General features: G+C 28.3%; 1 protein-coding gene across 13 annotated transcripts in view; it reads left to right on the forward strand.

Moving 5' to 3' along the window:
• The first annotated feature begins 7,927 nt into the window (after window positions 1–7,927).
• The window catches only part of LOC111680926 (protein sidekick), a 204,845-nt gene continuing 190,692 nt past the window's right edge, over window positions 7,928–22,080 (forward strand). For all 13 annotated transcript variants that reach the window (XM_046946399.1, XM_046946400.1, XM_046946403.1 and 10 more), the window contains exon 1: window positions 7,928–9,041. In XM_046946399.1, coding sequence (XP_046802355.1) covers window positions 8,882–9,041 — 160 coding nt within the window. In that variant the 5' untranslated portion in view covers window positions 7,928–8,881. The remainder of the gene's footprint in view (window positions 9,042–22,080) is intronic.

The raw sequence follows: 22,080 nt of genomic DNA on the forward strand, positions 1-22,080 counted from the left end.
CATATAAAAATATTTAAGGAGTTCGAGCCGATTTTAGTTTTTCATATAAAAATATCGATTTTTATAGGATTTAGGAGTGATCACAGATTTTCAATATTTTGTCGATTAGAGGCTTATTTAAGGAGTTAGAGCCAATTTTAGTTTTTCATATAAAATTATCGATTTTTATAGGATTTAGGAGTGATCACAGATTTCAATGTTTTGTTGATTAGAGGTTTATTTAAGGAGATAAAGCCGATTTTAGTTTTTCATATAAAAATATCGATTTTTAAAGGATTTAGGAGTGATCACAGATTTTCAATATTTTGTCGATTGGAGCCTTATTTTAGGAGTAAGTGCCGATTTTAGTTTTTCATATAAAAATATCGACTTTTAAAGGATTTAGGAGTGATCATAGATTTTTAATATTTTGTCGATTGGAGCCTTATTTAAGGAGTTAGAGCCTATTTTTGTTTTTCATATAAAAATATCGATTTTTATAGGATTTAGTAGTGATTACAGATTTTCAATATTTTGTTGATTGGAGCCTTATTTAAGGAGATAAAGCCGATTTTAGTTTTTCATATAAAAATATCGATTTTTATAGGATTTAGGAGTGATCACAGATTTTCAATATTTTGTCGATTGGAGCTTTATTTAAGAAGATAGAGCCGATTTTAGTTTTTCATATAAAAATATCGATTTTTTTAGGATTTAGGAGTGATCACAGATTTTCAATGTTTTGTCGATTAGAGGCTTATTTAAGGAGATAGAGCCGATTTTAGCTTTCATATAAAAATATCGATTTTTATAAGATTTAGGAGTGATCACAGATTTTCAATATTTTGTTTATTAGAGGCTTATTTAAGGAGATAGAGCCGATTTTAGTTTTTTATATAAAAATATCGATTTTTTTAGGATTAGGAGTGATCACATATTTTCAATATTTTGTCGATTAAAGCTTTATTTAAGGAGTTAGAACCGATTTTAGTTTTTCATATAAAAATATCGATTTTTAAAGGATTTAGGAGTGATCACAGATTTTCAATATTTTGTTGATTGGAGCTTTATTTAAGGAGTTAGAACCGATTTTAGTTTTTCATATAAAAATATCGATTGTTATAAGATTTAGGAGTGATAACAGATTTTCAATATTTTGTCGATTAGAGGCTTATTTAAGGAGTAAGAGCCGATTTTAGTTTTTCATATAAAAATATCGATTTTTTTAGGATTAGGAGTGATCACATATTTTTAATATTTTGTCGATTAAAGCTTTATTTAAGGAGATAGAGCCGATTTTAGTTTTTCATATAAAAATATCGATTTTTATAGGATTACTTAAGTAGTGATCACAGATTTTCAATATTTTGTCGATTGGAGCTTTATTTAAGGAGTTCGAGCCGATTTAAGTTTTTCATATAAAAATATCGATTTTTATAAGATTTAGGAGTGATAACAGATTTTCAATGTTTTGTCGGTTAGAGGCTTTTTTAAGGAGTTAGAGCCGATTTTAGTTTTTCATATAAAAATATCGATTTTTATAGGATTTAGGAGTGATCACAGATTTTCAATGTTTTGTCGATTAGAGGTTTATTTAAGGAGTTAGAGCCGATTTTAGTTTTTCGTATAAAAATATCGATTTTTATAGCATTTATAAGTGATCACAGATTTTCAATATTTTGCCGATTAGAGGCTTATTTAAGAAGTTAGAGCCGATTTTAGTTTTTCATATAAAAATATCGATTTTTATAGGATTTAGGAGTGATCACAGATTGTCAATGTTTTGTCGATTAGAGGCTTATTTAAGGAGTTAGAGCCAATTTTAGTTTTTCATATAAAATTATCGATTTTTATAGGATTTAGGAGTGATCACAGATTTCAATGTTTTGTTGATTAGAGGTATATTTAAGGAGATAAAGCCGATTTTAGTTTTTCATATAAAAATATCGATTTTTAAAAGATTTAGGAGTGATCACAGATTTTCAATATTTTGTCGATTGGAGCCTTATTTTAGGAGTAAGTGCCGATTTTAGTTTTTCATATAAAAATATCGACTTTTAAAGGATTTAGGAGTGATCATAGATTTTCAATATTTTGTCGATTGGAGCCTTATTTAAGGAGTTAGACCCTATTTTTGTTTTTCATATAAAAATATCGATTTTTATAGGATTTAGTAGTGATTACAGATTTTCAATATTTTGTTGATTGGAGCCTTATTTAAGGAGATAAAGCCGATTTTAGTTTTTCATATAAAAATATCGATTTTTATAGGATTTAGGAGTGATCACAGATTTTCAATATTTTGTCGATTGGAGCTTTATTTAAGAAGATAGAGCCGATTTTAGTTTTTCATATAAAAATATCGATTTTTTTAGGATTAGGAGTGATCACATATTTTCAATATTTTGTCGATTAAAGCTTTATTTAAGGAGATAGAGCCGATTTTAATTTTTCATATAAAAATATCGATTTTTATAGGATTAAGTAGTGATCACAGATTTTCAATATTTTGTCGATTGGAGCTTTATTTAAGGAGTTCGAGTCGATTTAAGTTTTTCATATAAAAATATCGATTTTTATAAGATTTAGGAGTGATCACAGATTTTCAATGTTTTGTCGATTAGAGGCTTATTTAAAGAGTTAGAGCCGATTTTAGTGTTTCATATAAAAATATCGATTTTTATAGGATTTAGGAGTGATCACAGATTTTCAATATTTTGTCGGTTAGAGGCTTATTTAAGGAGTAAGAGCCGATTTTAGTTTTTCATATAAAAATATCGATTTTTATAGGATTTAGTAGTGATCACAGATTTTCAATATTTTGTTGATTGGAGCCTTATTTAAGTAGATAAAGCCGATTTTAGTTTTTCATATAAAAATATCGATTTTTATAGGATTTAGGAGTGATCACAGATTTTCAATATTTTGTCGATTGGAGCCTTATTTAAGGAGATAGAGCCGATTTTAGTTCTTTATATAAAAATAACGATTTTTAAAGGATCGCAGATTTTCAATGTTTTGTCGATTGGAGAATTATTTAATGAGATACTGCCGATTTTAGTTTTTCATATAAAAATATACATTTTTATAGGATTTGGGAGTGATCACAGATTTTCAATATTTTGTCGATTGGAGGCTTATTTAAGCAGTTAGAGCCGATTTTAGTTTTTCATATAAAAATATCGATTTTTATAACATTTAGGAGTGATCACAGATTTTCAATATTTTGTCGATTGGAGCCTTATTTAAGGAGTTAGAGCCGATTTTAGTTTTTCATATAAAAATATCGATTTTTATAGGATTTAGGAGTGATCACAGATTTTCAATATTTTGTCGATTGGAGCCTTATTTAAGGAGTTAGAACCTATTTTAGTTTTTCATATAAAAATAACGATTTTTATAGGATTTAGGAATGATCACAGATTTCCAATATTTTGTCGATTGGAGCCTTATTAAAGGAATTAGAGCCGATTTTAGTTTTTCATATAAAAATATCGATTTTTATAGGATTTAGGAGTGATCATAGATTTTCAATTTGTTGTCGATTGGAGGCTTATTTAAGGAGATAGAGCCTATATTAGTTTTTCATATAAAAATATCGATTTTTATAGGATTTAGGAGTGATCACAGATTTTCAATGTTTTGTCGATTGGAGGCTTATCAAATGTGTATACATGTTTCCAGTTCTCTTATTTTAGTACAGTTTTATAAAAATTTATAACACTGATTTCTAGATGATTTTCTGCATAATATCACCGTAAATCTCTCATAATCTCTAAATTTGCTGAATTTCTTTTTTTTATCTGTCTTTACTTATTTTGGCAATGCAACAATGAAAACCGTATACATATATTTGGTTAAATTGTTGCTGACACTTTGATGTTTGTTTCAATTACATTTAATGTCAAAACTATCAAAATTGACAACGTGATTTCAAAATTTCAATAAGACCAACAAATACAGAATACAAATGAACATAAGAAAAGGTCGGTCTCTACTATTGCAACCACTACAAAATTGTACACATACACAAGGATGATACATATGTATAAGTAAATATATAGATTAGTATATAGTTATAGTGTACTGTAACAATTAAACCAAGAACCTGTCTTAACACACATCATACATACAAATAGTTAGTATTAAGAAGGACACTTGTTGATTCCTTGTGGCAAATTTCACAAAACAAAAAAGGTACAAGTCCTTGCGTTCAACAAAATTGAGTGGCTATGTTACTAAAGCAATAATAAGAATAATAAATAGGAAGTTTTTGTATTATTTTTGAACATTTACGAACTCAAATCACAGCCAACAACAATAATAAAACACTCCACTTGTTGCATGTGAAGGCAACTGCGCATAATCCCTAAAAACAGAGATTGAGTGAATGTTGTGAACACACAAGCATCCTTTATCCTTTAGGAAAAAAGCAACAAATTGTTAACTCAATGAATGCTGCAGAAGTAGCACAGGATAAACACAACACGTACATTTGATTTTGTTTTACCACATTTTTGTGCAGTCTAACTTTGTTTGTTGACTGGTTGGTCTCTTATCATTCGAGAGTCTTTCATATACAGTGTAAAAGAAATGAATGAATGGTCTTTTGTTGTTGTCTTATCTTGCGATTATAAATGTTTATATGTACTTAAACGTGAATATCCTAGAAAGTTGTTAGAAAACTTTTTGTGGTTCAACAGTGGGAGAGAAAGTGATTGGGAAATCAATTTTTTATTATTAGTTTATTTGAATATGTTTTGGAATAAAACAAGAGGTCGATTTTTGGTGGGAATTAAAATATTGACCGTAGAGTAATATATTATCGATTGAAGGGTTATCTATGGCTTTTTTTACTTGTGATAAATGATGTTTATTTAAAAATCTGCAGCCAATTTTATTTTTTTATATAAGAAGAAAAAATTATTGCAAATTTTTAATATTTTATCGATTAGGATCGATATTTGTTTTTGATTATAAAATTAAAAAAAATTATCTACAGCTAATCTTAGATGTTCTTACACGTAAGAATTTTACTTTGTCATATAAGAAATCGATTTTTCAACATTTTCTCAATTGGGAATCGGTACGACAGGCTCTGGTTTTCTCATAAGCCAAGTTTAAAGAATACAGTTTAGTTTTTATTAGCTTTCAGTCCCACTGTACTATTGTTTTATAACGTTGTAAAATTAAAAAGGATGCAAATCTCTACGCATATGTGTTTGTGTGTATATAACATTTACAATCAACCGCTATTTAAATTTAAAACCGAGATTTTATTTTATTCCTTGATTTTTTTGGAATCCACTTCAGTTTATGCCAAAAGTTTTTCACGCATATCATAAGTTGAAAATGTTGGCTAATTTATATTTTCTCGCGGTAATATGATGATGATAAGCATAATTTTACATCCACATTAATAACAACACAAATGTATTAGGTTGGTTTCAAAAAAGAAAATTTTTAAAAGTTGCACATAGGCAATATAAACTTCTTTTCTAAAATAACGGCCTCTTTTTAAGTGCCATCTTAAGAAACCTTTGCGCACACATTTATACAATCATCCTAGAGTTATATAAATGTGTGTGAATATTTATGTGAAAATGAATGATACATGGGCATGTTATAAAGTTTTAATTGGCTAACTTTTGTACACTAACTCACATTATTATTATTATTTTTGTGTTAACAATTACATCTGAAGATGCAAATTTATATCTACATATGTACATAAAAATGACTTATGCATACATACATAAGTATTCGTGTATGTGTATATATGTGGCATATGTGTTAAATTTTTAATATATATGTAGATATGTATGCATGATGGCTATGGATTGAAAGTTTAATGTTCGGTTAGGGATTTTGAATTTATAATTTTTAGTACTATAATTGATTTTAACCCTTATCTGTTTAAATCTAATATACATCTTAAATGTTCTGTATAAATAATGATTTATATTTTATTTGTATCTATTCTAGATTGCATGCTTCGCTGTTTACAAGGTATATTTTACTTATATATTATTTTTATATAGGGCTAAACACTTCAGTTATTCGTATTTCCTATCTTCTTTGAATTTAACAGCTATACCGTTTATTTTGAAATGAATTTTTCGGAAGTGAAATGAAAATCATTTGGTATTTTTAAAAAACATTAAAGTTTAGCAGAACGTTCGCGTTTTTTTAAAGCTCAGTAAAATTAAGATCGATAATAGCTTCTTGAAACACCTCGCCCACATCAATTTATTCAGTATTGCCCTAATTTCCTAACTTCGATTTGTTTATACATTTGTTCCAAGATTCCTGTAATACTGACATGACGATCAATCCACTTTTTGTGGATTGCTCACGATGTATAAGATTTTTAATGTTTTTTTAATTTTTAAACTCAGTTCTGGGAAAGCATTATTAATAAAAATCACATTTTTAAAAATATTTTAGAACTTATGAATATCCTTTCCGTCATGCAATCGAAAATGTTTAAAATTTCATTAAAAATCATCTTTATTAAGAAGACCTAATAAAGTGCTTGCATCCCGATAAAGTCACTGTTTTGTATAAGTAGATATTTAACTGATCTGGTCAACTGTGAGTGCTAATATAATTCGTTCTAAATTGGACGGTACTAAGTCCCACACAGCTCAAGTTGGAGATTTCGAAATTTCAGACTTCGGTCAGACTTATGATCTTGAATTGAATTAGATAATATAGACATCAATGACACGTGATTTAAACAGAACGACACAAAGTGCAACGCAACGAGCGCCGTTAGAACCATTCAACTACCGATATATATTATCCTCAACTGCGAGTAGAAGAGATACAAAATATTGGAATTGAATGATTTAAACATTAACGCAAGTTTTGACGACCTACACTACTTTAATGGGGAGGGTATATTGGGTTTAGTTATGTCCACCTGTCCGTCCATGTAAACCTTCAGGTCGCAATTTTGAAGATAATTCAATGAAATTTAGTACAAGATTTTTTATTGTTCTAGGGACGAAGTATATTGAAAATGGTTAAGATTGGTCCATTATTTCACTTAGTCCCCATGAAAGTGAAACCGCAGAATATTTAATTATAATTATGTTATAAATACTTTTATCTCGAGAAAAAGCTTCACAACCAAGTTACAAACTAGCCTTGATGACCCAGATGAATTTTATAATTATAGGTCCTCATTTGACCCTAGCCTCTATAAAAGTCAAAATTTGACTTAAATGTTCACAATTCTATTCAACAATAAATAGCTTAAGTATGTTTATCTGAGGCAAGGTACAATATTAAATTAAATGTATTATGAAAACTAAATCACAATTTATTTTTTGTCAAGTTTTATGCGAAAAAAACACATAGTCTACATATTATGCGCCAGAGTCATATAAGCGGCTGCTTACGTTTGAGAAAGAGTAAAGAAACGCAATGTTTAAGGGTTGTTCGAGATTGTGAATTTGATTATATCAGTTATTTTAAAATAAATTCCAAGTAAATATTTTGAACGCTACCAATAAACTTGAGATCCAATAGCGTCCAATGCACACAATATGCCGTTAGACATATTCTTATAAGATTTTTTTAACACACAGAATGAGCGGCATTCAGGAAATTAGCGGTGGAAATTTGTATGATGTTATATTTCAAACAAATAAAAAATTAAAATAATTAAATTTTGATGAATCACTCACTATTAAGATTCAAAGGATCTGAAATTGTTCGTTCTAAAACCATTTCTTTTAAAATAAATCACAAGAGGGCCCCTTTTTATTTCAAATGCCTTTTAATATAAAATAAATAAAATTTCTGTGTAGATTGGCATCCCTATAACATAAACAACACTCAACTAAAAATGCCGCTTATTCCACTCAACGAACAACACTGAAAGCACTCAATTAACTAGTAACGTACTCATTGGTAAAACACACTAGTACTCAGTTGTAATTTGTGTTTCGTTGTGAGAATATCGTAGACGGGTAAATGGCGGCAGACGGTTAAATAAATATTTCATGTTTTTTCTATAACACATTTCTCAACAAAAGTGTTAAGAAAAATTGGCACAAAATCTAAAATAATAATATCTAGTGATTAATGGAAAAGTAAACAAATAATTTATTTAATAATTTAAAAATTTAAGTGTTTGAAATGTGTTTTTTTGTGCGTCTGCTATTAAGAAAATTGAAATTAAAAGAAAATTAAGAAAGAAGAGGAATGTGCATTAGTTTGTAATTATTGTTGTGTCATTACACTAACAACAACCACAAGAAAAGTTGTTAAACCACTTTTAGTAAACAACAACGACCGACCATTTCTAGTATTAATCATACATACAACAAAAGAAAATGATAAAAAATTGTTAAAAAATAATTTATAAATCAATTTTTGTAAACAACTTGTAAAATGTCGAATTTTGTGTAAAAATGTCAATTAAAATTTGTGGCAATTGGAAAAATTCATTTAGAAAATTCCTTTATTAAAATTTTTTTCAACGGAAAGAAATAAGACACAACAAAAACCGAAGCCTTTTTTTCCAATACATATTTTCAATATTTCAAGTCTTATTGTTATTGTCTTCGTGGTGTTAGTGTTCTTCTTTACCTTGTTTCTTTACCTTTGTTTTTATTGTAAGAAAACGAAATATAAAAAAAATAAATACAAATAATTGAGCGCGAGGCAGGTGTGTTTACCAGTGAGAGAAAGAGAGTCAAAAGCGAAACAAACAAGATCATTATTTAACTCTTTTACTCAAAAAGTTATTGTTGCTGCTATGGCTTGATCAAAACTAATACAAAAATGCTTATAATATAGAATAATTGTAAGAAAAATATAATTTTAATTAAAATAAGAAAAGAATAATTAAGTGATCATATTCTTATTAAATAAAATCGCCCAAAAAATAATGGAAGAACTTGAAAGGCGATTTAATGAAAATTTCTTCAAAAGTTGCCATAATTGCAAGTGTTCATCAACAACAATGCTATCGAAATCAAAGATTAATTTGTGGATTATTTTAACAATCTTTGCGGTGCTGCTACAAATCAACAGCTGTCATTCTTTAGGTAAGCAAATTCATTTATGCATTTTTTTAATTCAAGAAATGTGTTACCGAAGTTCTTGGAAATAGAAGCAAATTTATTCATATTTTTCATATTTGATGATTAAAATTTTAAGTTTTTTCTGCTTGGTTCTCACCGTGTAATATGAGTGTTTTTATATTAAAATTGTTTGTTAGAGCTGCCAGACTAAGGAAATTTTGTAAGAGATAATATTTCGAGTATCGGTCTATAAAATGTATATTTGCTTTATGCCTATAAACATCGTTGTGAACACTCAAAATTTATATAGTATTTGACTGTAGAGTTATCGGTTATGCACATTAATTAGTGAAAAGCCCAGATCATTTGTCTTAATACTCTAAAGAAAGTCAGGTAATTTTTCAGCCGGGATTTCCTGCCATCTCTAAATGTTCGAAAAATATTTGATTAAAGATTATCAACTCAGATCTTTTATCTGCAAAATGTTTGCAAATTATTCTGCCGAAATTGCGATTCTACAATTATTAGATTTTCGCTATGGAACAATCCGAGAGTAAGTGATCAAAGATTATCAACAAAGCTTGAAATTCCAAATATGTTCACGTAAATTTTAGAAAATATCTGCAAATTTTTCAGCTGGATTTATTCTATATCTCAGCATGTATAGCATTTTTTTTTTTTGATTTTTGCTATGAAACAATCCGACATTGTTTCGATCACGAACATGTAGATTTTTAAATAGGTCTGTTTAATTGTTTTGAGAGTAATACGCCAACTTTCCATTTAAAGACGTGACATTTTCTCAACCTAGGAAGAGATAAATTGTAACACATGCTTGTCGAAATTACCCGTCATCTCTGCATTTACGGATAACACTTCTGATAGCATTTTTAAAATAATAGGATTATTACTCTGTAACAATTAAATAAACACTTGACCAAATATTGACAAATTAGCTATAACAACAATTAAAGTTGTGGCACATGGTTGTCAGATCTTACAACGTTGTCAATAAAATGTGCAGAAAGCGTCTGACAATCACGTGAACGATTCTTCTTTTGCAACGTTGTCAGAAAAGGCATTAATGACGATATTGCAAGAGAAAATGTGTAAGCCATGTAAGACAGGAAAAATAATTGTTTTTTCTTTTTGATTCTAATTGTTCAGACATTATAACGGATCTATCGAAAACACAGATACTCGATACTAGTTTCCTCATAAACATTATCCCATAAATCTGGCAACACACCTTGGGTTTTTTTGTTAACTGACCATACCAGTTCTCTAGTTCTCTTATACAAAATTCAAATAAACGGATTGATATAAAATATTTTCATTTTATTTTGCTATTTTCTGTAACGTGAGTAATTAAAACTGAAAATATTTAATAATTTTGTTTATTATGCATATTTTGTTGTTCTCATTTTCTCCATATCTGCTCCTCGCTACAATATTTCGTTACCGTTTGAGTATTTATTTTTTAATAAACACGTTCTACTCATAATAACCAGAAAACGATATACAATATAAACATCATTCATGGGCGATTTATAGCACATGTCTTATAAACAGATTGTGTATTAAATAATAAACAATAAGTGCAAAAAAAACACATGCATTCGTATAAACATATAAATAAATTTCATACAATGAATAACAATTTTATTTATACTGCTTTAAGATGAGTTTTTTTTTGGGAATATTATATTTTCTGGTATATATGTTTATATTTTTTAATACTTATTCATAAACAATTACAATTATTTTAACCGCAAAGGTAGAATATAAGTTCTATACAGAATCGATTATTTTCATTTTATTAAAGTCGTTTTGTTAAAACCTTTTAGTTAACATTGATACTTTTTCATTGTTGTATAATGAATTTATAAAGCTTTGTGTTCAAAAATGTAACCATCACATTTTCAACTACAAACACAGAAAACTTAAAAACTAGCATGTAAAACACTTAAATAAAAGCACGTGAATTGTCAATTGATTTTTATAACCATTATCAGAAATGAGGGGAATATATACATTTCGTCATTCCGTTTGTAACACATGGAAATATTGTTTAAAAAAATTATAGAATCTAGGTCCTTCTTAGACTCGTAAGATCATCTGGAGAGGAGGTAGAATGATTGGAAAAAAAATTTTACAAAAATAATCTCTCAAGAAGTATGTATATCCTGGGTCCTTCTTAGACTCTAAGATGATCCGTCTGCTGAAAACATAATAGGTCAGTTTTAAACGAGAGGAGGTAGAATGATTAGAAACAAATTTTACAAAAATAATCTTTTAAGAGGTTTATTATTCTTTTGAATTCATTGGAGTCCAGTCTATAAATGATTTAAGCTCAAGAGGCGTTCTTTCGGAAATCATCCCGTTGAGTATAAAAGATTCTACTTAGTCGAATACAACACTCTTGTATTTCCATTGATTTCTTTATTCATTTGTTATATTCCATTTTTTAGTTGTTCATCCATTCGTTTGCCGGGTTCTTCTTATTGAGTGTCAACAATTTTATAAAAAAAAAATCAATTTGTATACAATCATTGTCATTTTGGTCTCTCCTCTTCAATTTTTTCCAGTTAGTTTTTTTTGTTTGTTTGATGTGACGACTCGCCTGCCGTTTGTTAAATGTTTACACCATGATTGCTTTTTATCAATTTCTTCCAATTGTTGCGCTATATAATTGGCAAATTGTATAAACGACGGTTATAATTTAAAAAAAGAAACGTTTATTTTATTGTTATTCAATATTATTATGCTTAATGGTTTCACTTAGAGGAAACTGTTAAATTTAAATAAATAAATATTTAAATTTTAATTTAAAACCACTAATTAACCTTCAAAATATTTGAGCAAAAAAGCTTTTTTTTGTTGATTTGTGAAAACTAAATATTAGCACAATAAAACCAAATATATTTTTTATTTTTGTTAATAAACAATTTTCCATTATTAATGATGTTTTTAATTGTTGTATACATATTAAAAATTAAACTCTAGTTAAATTATTAATATTATTTTGGTGATGCCAAAATATTTCTAATGTTTTTACAATTTTTAGTTAAACAACATTAAATATTTAATAGTTAAATTTTAAATGTTTTCTTTTTGTTAATTGTTGATTAGAAGAAAAAATTGCAAAAAGATTTATAAGATAATTTCTTAAAATTTAAGAGAGAGAGAAAGAGTGAGAACTTATCTCGTGTATCATTTTTTAGCTATTGTCGAGCTTTGTTCGGTATACTAGATCATTGGGTTTTTCGTAGTCTGAAAATCAAGAAATTCTTACAAAGAGCTTTTTCAAATTTTTATCAAACTTCTCACCTGATATGTCCAATTAATCAATTTGAAGCTAGAATCAGAAATATATTCAATATTTACAAGGTGCTTTAGTAGTGTTGGTCGTTTCAAAGTAAGGAAATATCGCGTTATCATTGAATCTATTATCAAATATAAAAGAGAAAACCTATTTGTATATATCTTAAGTGTTGACCTTGGACCCACTATTCTATAAATTTAAGGGTTCTCCTAGTCAATATGAGTAAAAGACCAAACTTATCAAACGTTTGATAAGTTCTTTTTCTTTGGCTTTCTTAATCTCAACGCGGTTTGTTTTTAAAAGTTCATAGAACTCTTCGTCTGATCGCATAAGCTTTTATATGAAAAGCAAATTTCGATACTGAAATCGGGTATCTAGAGTAATTTACTCAACTAGAATTTTTGCCAACATCTTAAAATTAAAAAATACGATCAATTGTACACGATCACGTATGAAAGATAATTCGAATCCGGACTCTTTTATAGACTTTAAGAAGTCCAAAGAAATATATCAAAAAGATTATTAGGGAGAAAACCTTTTTAACATATTCAAATAAAAACCTTATTCTGAATCGAATTCTGTTTGACGATCGAGACATAAGACAATACGAAAATCAAATTGAAAAAAAAAATAGTTTTTTTTTAAACCAAAATAATTCAGTGTTTAGAAGTTTATTGTAATCCAGAGGATGTTGTTAGTGGATCTAAATATCTCAATTTTCAATCATAACATCAGAGTGATCATTCTCTATCTGTCAATGTACATAGATTCTCCGGTCATATTGTGGCAATTAAAACTTATGAATCATATGATTTTCATCAGCTAAGGAATAGTAAAAAGAAATAAAAAATATCTTGCCTCTCTCCGACTATTCTACAGTAAATTAGTTTATTATTTATTTATCTTTAATTGAGTGTGTATTAAAAAATCCAAACTCAAAACACTTCAATCAATAAACATTGCCATTCTTCAATTTACGGCATAGCAATCATATAATTTACAAACTTTTTTTTAATAAATCGCCATCCTTCCTAAAACGCCCCTTTGGCGCCTGCTTTGAACTTAAATTACTAACAATTATCACTTCCTAACTCATTAATAATTACAAATTTAGAATTGTTGTGGTTTTAAATGGAAAACTTTTTATTGTTGTTGTTATTATGGTAATAAAACTCAATGGGAAGCTTTTCTTTTTTGTCTGTCTGTGTGTTTTTTTGTAAATACCGTTAACTAATTAGCCCACCATATTTGTTGCTGCTGTTAAGTTTTAACTGTTTTGGTTTTTTTTTTTCAAATTAACTTAAACATTTTCAATTTATGGTTTAATTGCATTGTAATGCATTTTTAAAGCAATTTAAAACAATGATTAAAATTCAATACGTACTCTCTCGTATTCACTTGTTCGTATGCCTGCCTGCTGTCCAATGTATGTAAATCAAATATTAATTTAACGGCTTTAGTTATTATTATTGTTATTATTATAAACTTTATAAATGTTTTGCATCTGTGTATGTGTGTGTTTTGAACTATTTGTACGTGTATTGTATTTTATATTGTTTTGTTGCTTATTCTATGCATTTGTGGGGATTTATATAGGCAAAACATCTAACAAATAATTCACGCTTAACAATATCCTGCAGTTCCAGGTGAAAGTGTGACGATTGATATCTCTGATGTTTAACAGCCAAAGTTATATAAATACAAGTCAACAAAACTTTTAGACATTTGACAAAAATATTGAATCCTTATCAAACTGCTAGGTAATTTATAGACCTCACACACATACATGTATTTATTGTACTTATACTAATATATTTTACATGTATTCAATGTTAGTTGCATCTAGAGCAAAGATTTCGGGAACTATAAAACAATTGAATATATGTAAATTGTTATGGTCAAACTTTGTGACCATTTTTCTAAATTTTTAAAAATTTCATAATAAGGGAAATCCTTTGAAAACTTATCTTTTGGTTTGTATGTTCTCTAAAACTTCTACTTCTAAATGTGAAAATTTCCAACAAAAATTCTGGGTCTGGGGCGGTTCTAAAAAAATAAATATTAAGTCAATAATTATTCTACTGACAAACTACAATAATTTTAGAATTGGTTTTATACATAAAATTTCGATGATTCGAACGCTACTATAGAAACTCTTTCAACAACATCCTTGCAAATACTGAAAGAGCTGGTCCAAAACGAATTCAAATACATGGAAATCCATTTAATATTACGATGACCTACATGAAGAGCATGTAATCCACACAATAATTACATCGGATTTATCCTGTAACTTCCACTTTGTTAAAATTATGAGAATACATGATCTACAACATGGTCCTAAGTAATGCAATCAAGATCCCATACGAGAATAATCAACACACTAGGTTGTTTTCATAGACTCTATCATGTGATACAAAAACTAAAATATGTATATGAGATGTTCTTAATTGAAGCCTTGGATCCAACTTACCAGAAAGGTATTGAAGACAATATGTTGAAAATTACACTTCTTCTCCATATATCGATCTCAAGCGCAAAATGCTAAGCTATTATGGGTTGTATTTGATCAAGGAAAAATTGTTTACTATCATTATTTAGAAATATTTTTAATGATTTTGATGGTTGGTCTCCCCGGTACTATTTACTATTATTTAATTAGAAAATTTCTCAATGAAACCTAAATCTATACACACTGTTCCACAAAACCAAATAATACCAGTAAGTAATTGTATTGCTGGAATAAACATAAAGCATAAATAATGCAAGCATGGATGTATTTATGTATAAATGATTGTTTATAAATCTATGTATACATAAAATCAATGCAAAACCGTTAGACAACATAGAAACAAACAACATTATGTTGGATAAAGGAGAATGAGAGCTCGATGTTGTCATTCTCGAAACAACCAAAAAACAAATACAAAATCGAACTGCCAGGCGAAGCAACTCATTAAATAACAAAACCCACTGTGACATTTGCCAGCCAAACAACGCGCGGTTTGCATATTTGATTGTCAATGACTTTAGAAAACAGAAACAACAACAATAACTAATAACGAACAACGGAACAACAGGCACATTGTTGTAATATCCTTTTAATATCACATGGAATCGAAAATAAAAAGAAAGTGTGAGTTAGAAAGAGAAAGCTTGAGTGTCAGGAGATGAAAAAGACCAAAACTCTTGTTATTATTATGGTCTTTTATGCATATTGACAGTTTGGGTGGCATAAGCGTATGAATGAAGACCACACATGTACAACAAACATACATAAATGCATTACGAGAGTGGCGTGAAAAGTTTATTAGAAATCTTTAAGAATTTTAAAATATTTTTTTAAACGGTTGTTTAATTATTTCTATATAATGCAGATGGATAAAATCATTTGGCACTTGTATAGAAAATATCTGGGACTCTATATATCAATTCGAAACACTATGTACTTAACATTTGTAGCTTATTACTATTTGTGTTTAAATAGTTCATTAGAGTGAAGTGTCACTAAAATGGGTATATTAATTTTCTGAATTGTGATAAATTTTTTTATATTGTTTCTTTTTGAATCCATGAAATTCGACATGGTACTTGAACTCTTTAAAGTAAATTTCAAAGTTATATCCGAACTAACCTTGTTTTTAACTATTTTTTTTGCCTATTTTTAAAAAAAACATTTTTAGTTTTTGCATATTACTTTCATTGTTTTTGCTATATGTATTTTTTTGATTTTTGAAAATAAAGTTAGTTGTTGGTAGAAGTGGTGTCATGGTGGTGTTTAAGTTTTTTTTTTCACTTTCCACATGTTAGTTTTAAAAATGGTTTGGTTTTTAAAAAGCATTATGGATTCTGAATTTCCTGCTGCAAAATATAAACTCACAAACAAACATAGGACACGTTCGAAAAATCCACAGTTTAGCATAAAATGCACATGTTTTTACATCAAGTGGTGGTGGCTGGTTGTGCTGCATCTATCGTTCGAGCGTATTCATACATGTGTAATATGATATTTTATTGTAATTTATTTAGGATCATGCATTTGTTGCGGGCTTTTATTTTTTTATTTTGTGTTTTTAGTTTTGCGGTCTTTTGATGTTGAGCTCCCGAAAATTTACAATACATTATCAATAATTTTAAAATTCATTTTTTTTTGTTGGTCTCATCTACAATGAGAGCACCATGAAAACTAAGCTAAAATAAATTCACCTGCATATATTATTAACAAACTATAGCTCTAGTATTTAATAGTAGTGGAATAATTTATACATTATTGTTGCACTAATGTTTAACATAAATAAAATTTGTAGTAATAGGGTTTTGGATTTTTTTAAATTTTTGTTTAAAATTAATTTGGGATAAAATTCTATTTGAAAAAAATGTATTTTATTCATGATGAATATATAGTTTTATTTTCAACTAGAGTTAGTTAAGCGCTTTTAAAAGAACAATCTTATTTTAAGGACCTTCTATTTATAGAAGCCGATTCGAATCATTTGGACAGAACTTTGCAAGAGTATTAGATCTTTATGACAGAGTATGATCAAAACAGGATCAGTTTTTTCATCTAATTTTTTCTGTGATGTTTGCTGAAGTTAATCAATGTGTATGTCATTTAAGAAGACTATCATGAGTTAAAATCATTTTCATTTCATACAAGGATAAGTTAACTCAACTTCTGAAAGGGAAATTTAAACATTTTTAAGAAAATTAAGAATATGTTTTCGTAAGATTGAGTGATCGTACAACGATCGTAGAACAATCACTAACGTTTAAATATCATCGTTCTTTTTTGAAAAAGTATTTGCTCTTAATGTCACAAATTTAACTGGATTAGTTTTTTGTTTTTTTTTTGACAAAACTATTCAGCGATCATTTCAGAAATGTATCAATTCCTTTGCCTTTATCAGAAATGAAGAAATTTTTTTTCTGCTCATACAAAGAGAATTTGTCTCTGTAATTCTTATTTCAACATACTCTTCACATTTCTCCATTCGAAAAATTTAGCAATATAACGATCGTAGAATTTATAACATGTTCACGATCATGTTAGTGTGAATGCGAAAATGTGGAAGATTGTCAATACAATATTTCTTTCTTTCTTGTGTTACAGGCCAACAAAATTTTAACCCAGATACGAGTGTATAGTTTTCTATCTTTGAGATATATTTTTCTCGATCTATGTCTTCTTTAAGTAAAATTTTGGTTAATGATCGGAAGTTAAAGTTTGCTTTAATTATTCTTTGTGGAAAATCATAGTGTTCATGGATTGAATTTAAATTACAACCAAATTCGGATCTATTAGTCTCACAGAAGTATTTTCCCGAGAAGATAATCAATTTTAAAGCTATTTACTTTTCATATCAAGGTGCAGTAACTTCTTCAGTAAATACATGACTTAACATGTAAACAAATTCAAATAATTTAGCTCTAGTGATAATGGTACATCAGAAACCCTTCAGTTTTAAATTATTATTTTTGCGAAATTTTTGCTTAACATTGTAAATAGAATCGATCTTTTTGTAAATACGCATGTTAAGTAAAGTTATTTTAATAATAATTATTTGCATACGTTTGGCAATTTTCGTTCGTAGTGGCCAGTCAGTCATTCTGTTACATAGTATACATATGTATTTAAGGCTCATATTGAAATTATGCAATAAATCAGGGAAAGAAAATTTAATAAAAAGGTACTTTTCTATAAGATCAAAAGTACCATGTTGAAATAGTTTAAGTGTAATTTTGCAACGTCAAAAATCTAAAATGAAAATGGTTCTAGTCTAAATACATAGAAAAATGTTGCTACTAGTTCGTAAGAAATGTCCCGAAACCCAAACATTTTCAAAAAGTACTCTTTTTTAATATTCATTCCATCTCTCAACAAACTACAATATAAGCCCATCTATGAATATTTAAAAAATTGTGCTTATAAAATATTTGCAATGTTTCAGTGCTCGATTTGTTTTTGTGTTAAATTTGAAATTTATATTGTTCGTTTATTAAACTGTTTGGTAATTCTAGTTGGTTGATAGTTCATCTTTTGTTTGGTCATTTTAAAATAGTAGAAATAAAAAAAAACAACAGTTTCTAATTAAAAATCATTTTCATGGAAAAATCCATAGTATTTTAATGAGTATTTTAAATTAACGCTCAGGTTTAATGGTAATACACACAATCAAACTAAACCGTTCATACATACATACATCCATACTTATGCATTGTATGTGTATGTATTTACTCTTTTGTTTAAGGATTTTATTCAATTATATTTTAATTTGAATAATAAAATTTATAACGATATAAACTCTCTAAACACAAAATCTATTGAGAATGTATTTGACGTCTGTCTGTATTGACGTTTACTGCGTACGGTTAACCTCATAATAACAATTGAGCACCCAAAGCGAATGCTACAGCTACAGTAAGAGTACGAGTAATAGTACATACTTTTATTTAGCAATGAAAATACTATGAATGCCTGGTTGACTGTGTGTTAATTGTACTTAAAACGTTCATCATGGCAATGACACGTACATAGTCATCATTGTCCTTTCTTGAAATTTTTCTATTTTTCTGGTTCCTGTTACTTTTTGTTGTGTTTTTTTCTTTTCTTAAGATTTTTGTCGCTCTTGGTGTTAGTGGTGGTTGGTGTTCTTGTCTAATTGTCGGTGAGTGAGTACCGTCTTGTATGATATTGTGTTTCTCAGTTCACCTTTTCCTATTTCCCTTCATTGCATTTTTCGTTTTGCCTACTTAAGAATACACTTATGTTCTTAATTTCCCTTTTTATTTTCGTTGTATTTTATTTTTTTCTTCTTACTTAGTTGACAGTGGTTGAAGTGCTATACATATTTTCATTGTGGAAAGGAATGAAAAATACTTAAAAACATTAAAAGAATTGTAGGGCAGTATCTGAGTTAGATTTAAGGAATGAGACTTCTAACATTTCTTACATTTAAAGCATAAGTACTTAACTTTGAAATAAAAGATTATTAAAAAAATCGTAGGAAATTTGTGTAGAAGTTGAGTTAATGGCAAAATTTAGTTCGAAAAACTTTGATGATGACATATCCTTTTAATTTTATGTCCATAGAACCTATACCCTATAATGTCTCTGTAAGTTTGAGAGTCACGTCTCAACTCCAATCATAGCTTCTCAACTTTCAATTTAGATGTTAAGTCCTCAATGGACTTTTTGATAAGAAGAGTTTCTGGTCAATGGATATTTAAAATTTTTATCTCATAGATTAGGACTACCCTTCCATTATTATATTCCCATGGGTATCTGATTGAAGATGTCATTTGATCAGAATTGTGCAATTATCCGTAACTGGTTTGATTTCTATTTATTGTTGGGCATTGCAGACCGGTTAAATCCTTTCCAGGGCTAGGATCCATAAAAGGTTGTGACTTGTAAATAAAATACTATGTACTTTTTCTCTTTAGATTGTTATTCGTGGATTGTGTTTCGGTTCTGACTGTCATCTACCTCATAACTTTGTTGTCTAAGCTACGTCTAGTTCTTCTTTTGAGTTCCTTAAGAAACTTTTATATGTGATTATACATATAGGAGTTGAAAAGTCGATTGCCACTAGTCAATTCCTGACAATTGGAACTTGTTTAACAATTGGCTCCTATTCATACATTATTAAAAACGTCTCAGTGTTGACTTAAATTGGAAATTTTTTTATGTGCCATTATATTACATATGTAATGACCAAAGTTCTTTTTCAAACTCAAACCGCTTCCAAACCATATCCCATTATCCCCTTTCTACTGCCTCAGCCACCAAAGCAAACAAATTCATTAACAGTTTTACGCTATTACTTTATTTACACCCCTTTCGCAAACAATCACCTTTATAATTCTCAGCAATTTGCAAAGTGAAAAGTAAAGAAAATGAACTTTTCTATATTTCAAATGCAATTGCTTAGCGCTGAACTCTGTTGTGTGTGTGTCGTTTGCTCAAGTCATTTTCCAAATGAAAGGAAACACATCGTTACAAAGATTATATGACATTTTCCTAAAACCAAAATATATTTTTTCCACTTTTTGTTTATTCATTCATTCGTTCGTCGTTCACTCATTTAGTTTATCTTTATATCCTGGCAGTCCATTTTAGAGTTGCAGTTTAAAAGGTGCAAAATATTTGCCAGTTAGTGTCGTTATTTGGTCGTTTGTTGTCTTGTATGCCTGTCTGTCTGTTCGTTCCTTAGGTCGTCGTTGGTCGGTGTCTTTCAAGCAATCATTAGACATTTCCGGTGCTTGTTGTATAAAGCTATGTATATTTTATTCCACAAGACCCTTGGATTTTAAAACAACAACAACAACTTGGGTTGTATAAGTTTGTGTATTCATGTTAAGGGTAATTTAGCTTTGTTTAAGTCTTTTCAGAGTTACCCACCAAAAAACACACACATTAGTAGGAATTTTCCAGTAGGACAGGTAATGTAAGTGGTACCTAGATAAGTGTAAAAAGTACCATTTTGGTTTAGATTCTTAATAAAGATATCGACAATAATCAAATGATCTGACTAAAGTAATTCTTGATTTCAGAGATCGCTATATCTTAAAGTACATACTTGTTGCTTAAAAAAGTACTTTTTGATAGGTACCAAATAAACCAATTGCAATCTAAAAACATCCAAAAGTAACCCTACAATGAAAGCTATACTATTCGTAAGAGAGTACTGGGCTTTTTTCTATATATTTTTTATTCATTTTGTTTTCTGTCTTTGTTATTTCATTTTGTGTGTATTTTCGCAATGTTTTGTTTATATGACGTTTAATTTTGTGTTTGTCTTTTGTTTTGTATTTAATTGTTAGGCATTCATTCATTTATTCATTTGTGCTTTTATATCAAAACACACGAAATTCATCCTCCCCACCTCCCTACTATTTGTACTTTGCATACTCTCTATCTCTCATGATCAACTCAAACACAATACGTACCTTTTACAATGCCTATAAAATATTTATGTGCATGAATGTACGAATGTGCATGTGAAACTTGTCGTTCATTTGTTTTATGAATAACTTACATTACATTTTATATGTTAAGGTATGTTGTTGTACGTTTAAAGGGTTCCATGGTTGAATGTACAAGTTTAAATAAATGTCTTTTGCCTGAGAATTATATTAAGAATTCTTAAAGTTGAAGTTGATAAAGTACCATCACACGGTGTACTTCGTTAACTGGATAATAAGTAAGCAAAGACTTTTTATAACTTTGGGGCCACAGTCTGAGTGGAAAAAGAAAATCTTTTTTTTCAGAGTGTTGTGAACGAGGAGAAAATACTTTAAATGCAAAATTTATGCATGTTAGATAAAATCTTAATATTTTTTACCTTAAAGAACAATATAATAATATTATAGAGTGACTAAGTTTCCACGATCGTGATGATCAATGTTAAATTTAATATGTAGAACATTTAATATAGTAAAAAGTATTGAATCAAAAATGCCAAAAATTATGTATCTATCGATTAGTAGATAGACACCACCGTATTTTTGATAATAAAATATAACTCAAAATTAATCATGTTAATTAGTTGCCTTGCTGTTACAATTTTTACCAGAAACACATTGTCTTTCATTCTTATAATGAAACTATTTTCTTTCTTTCACACATTGTGTGAGGCATGTTTAAATAATTAAATCATAGTGGCTATGAAATTTTGATTATTCGTTTCAAAAATTTTCAAATAAAATTTTTTCATTTCTATAAAAATATTCATACTT

This window comes from Lucilia cuprina, chromosome 3 (genome assembly GCF_022045245.1).
Source record: "Lucilia cuprina isolate Lc7/37 chromosome 3, ASM2204524v1, whole genome shotgun sequence".
Classification (NCBI taxonomy): domain Eukaryota; kingdom Metazoa; phylum Arthropoda; class Insecta; order Diptera; family Calliphoridae; genus Lucilia; species Lucilia cuprina.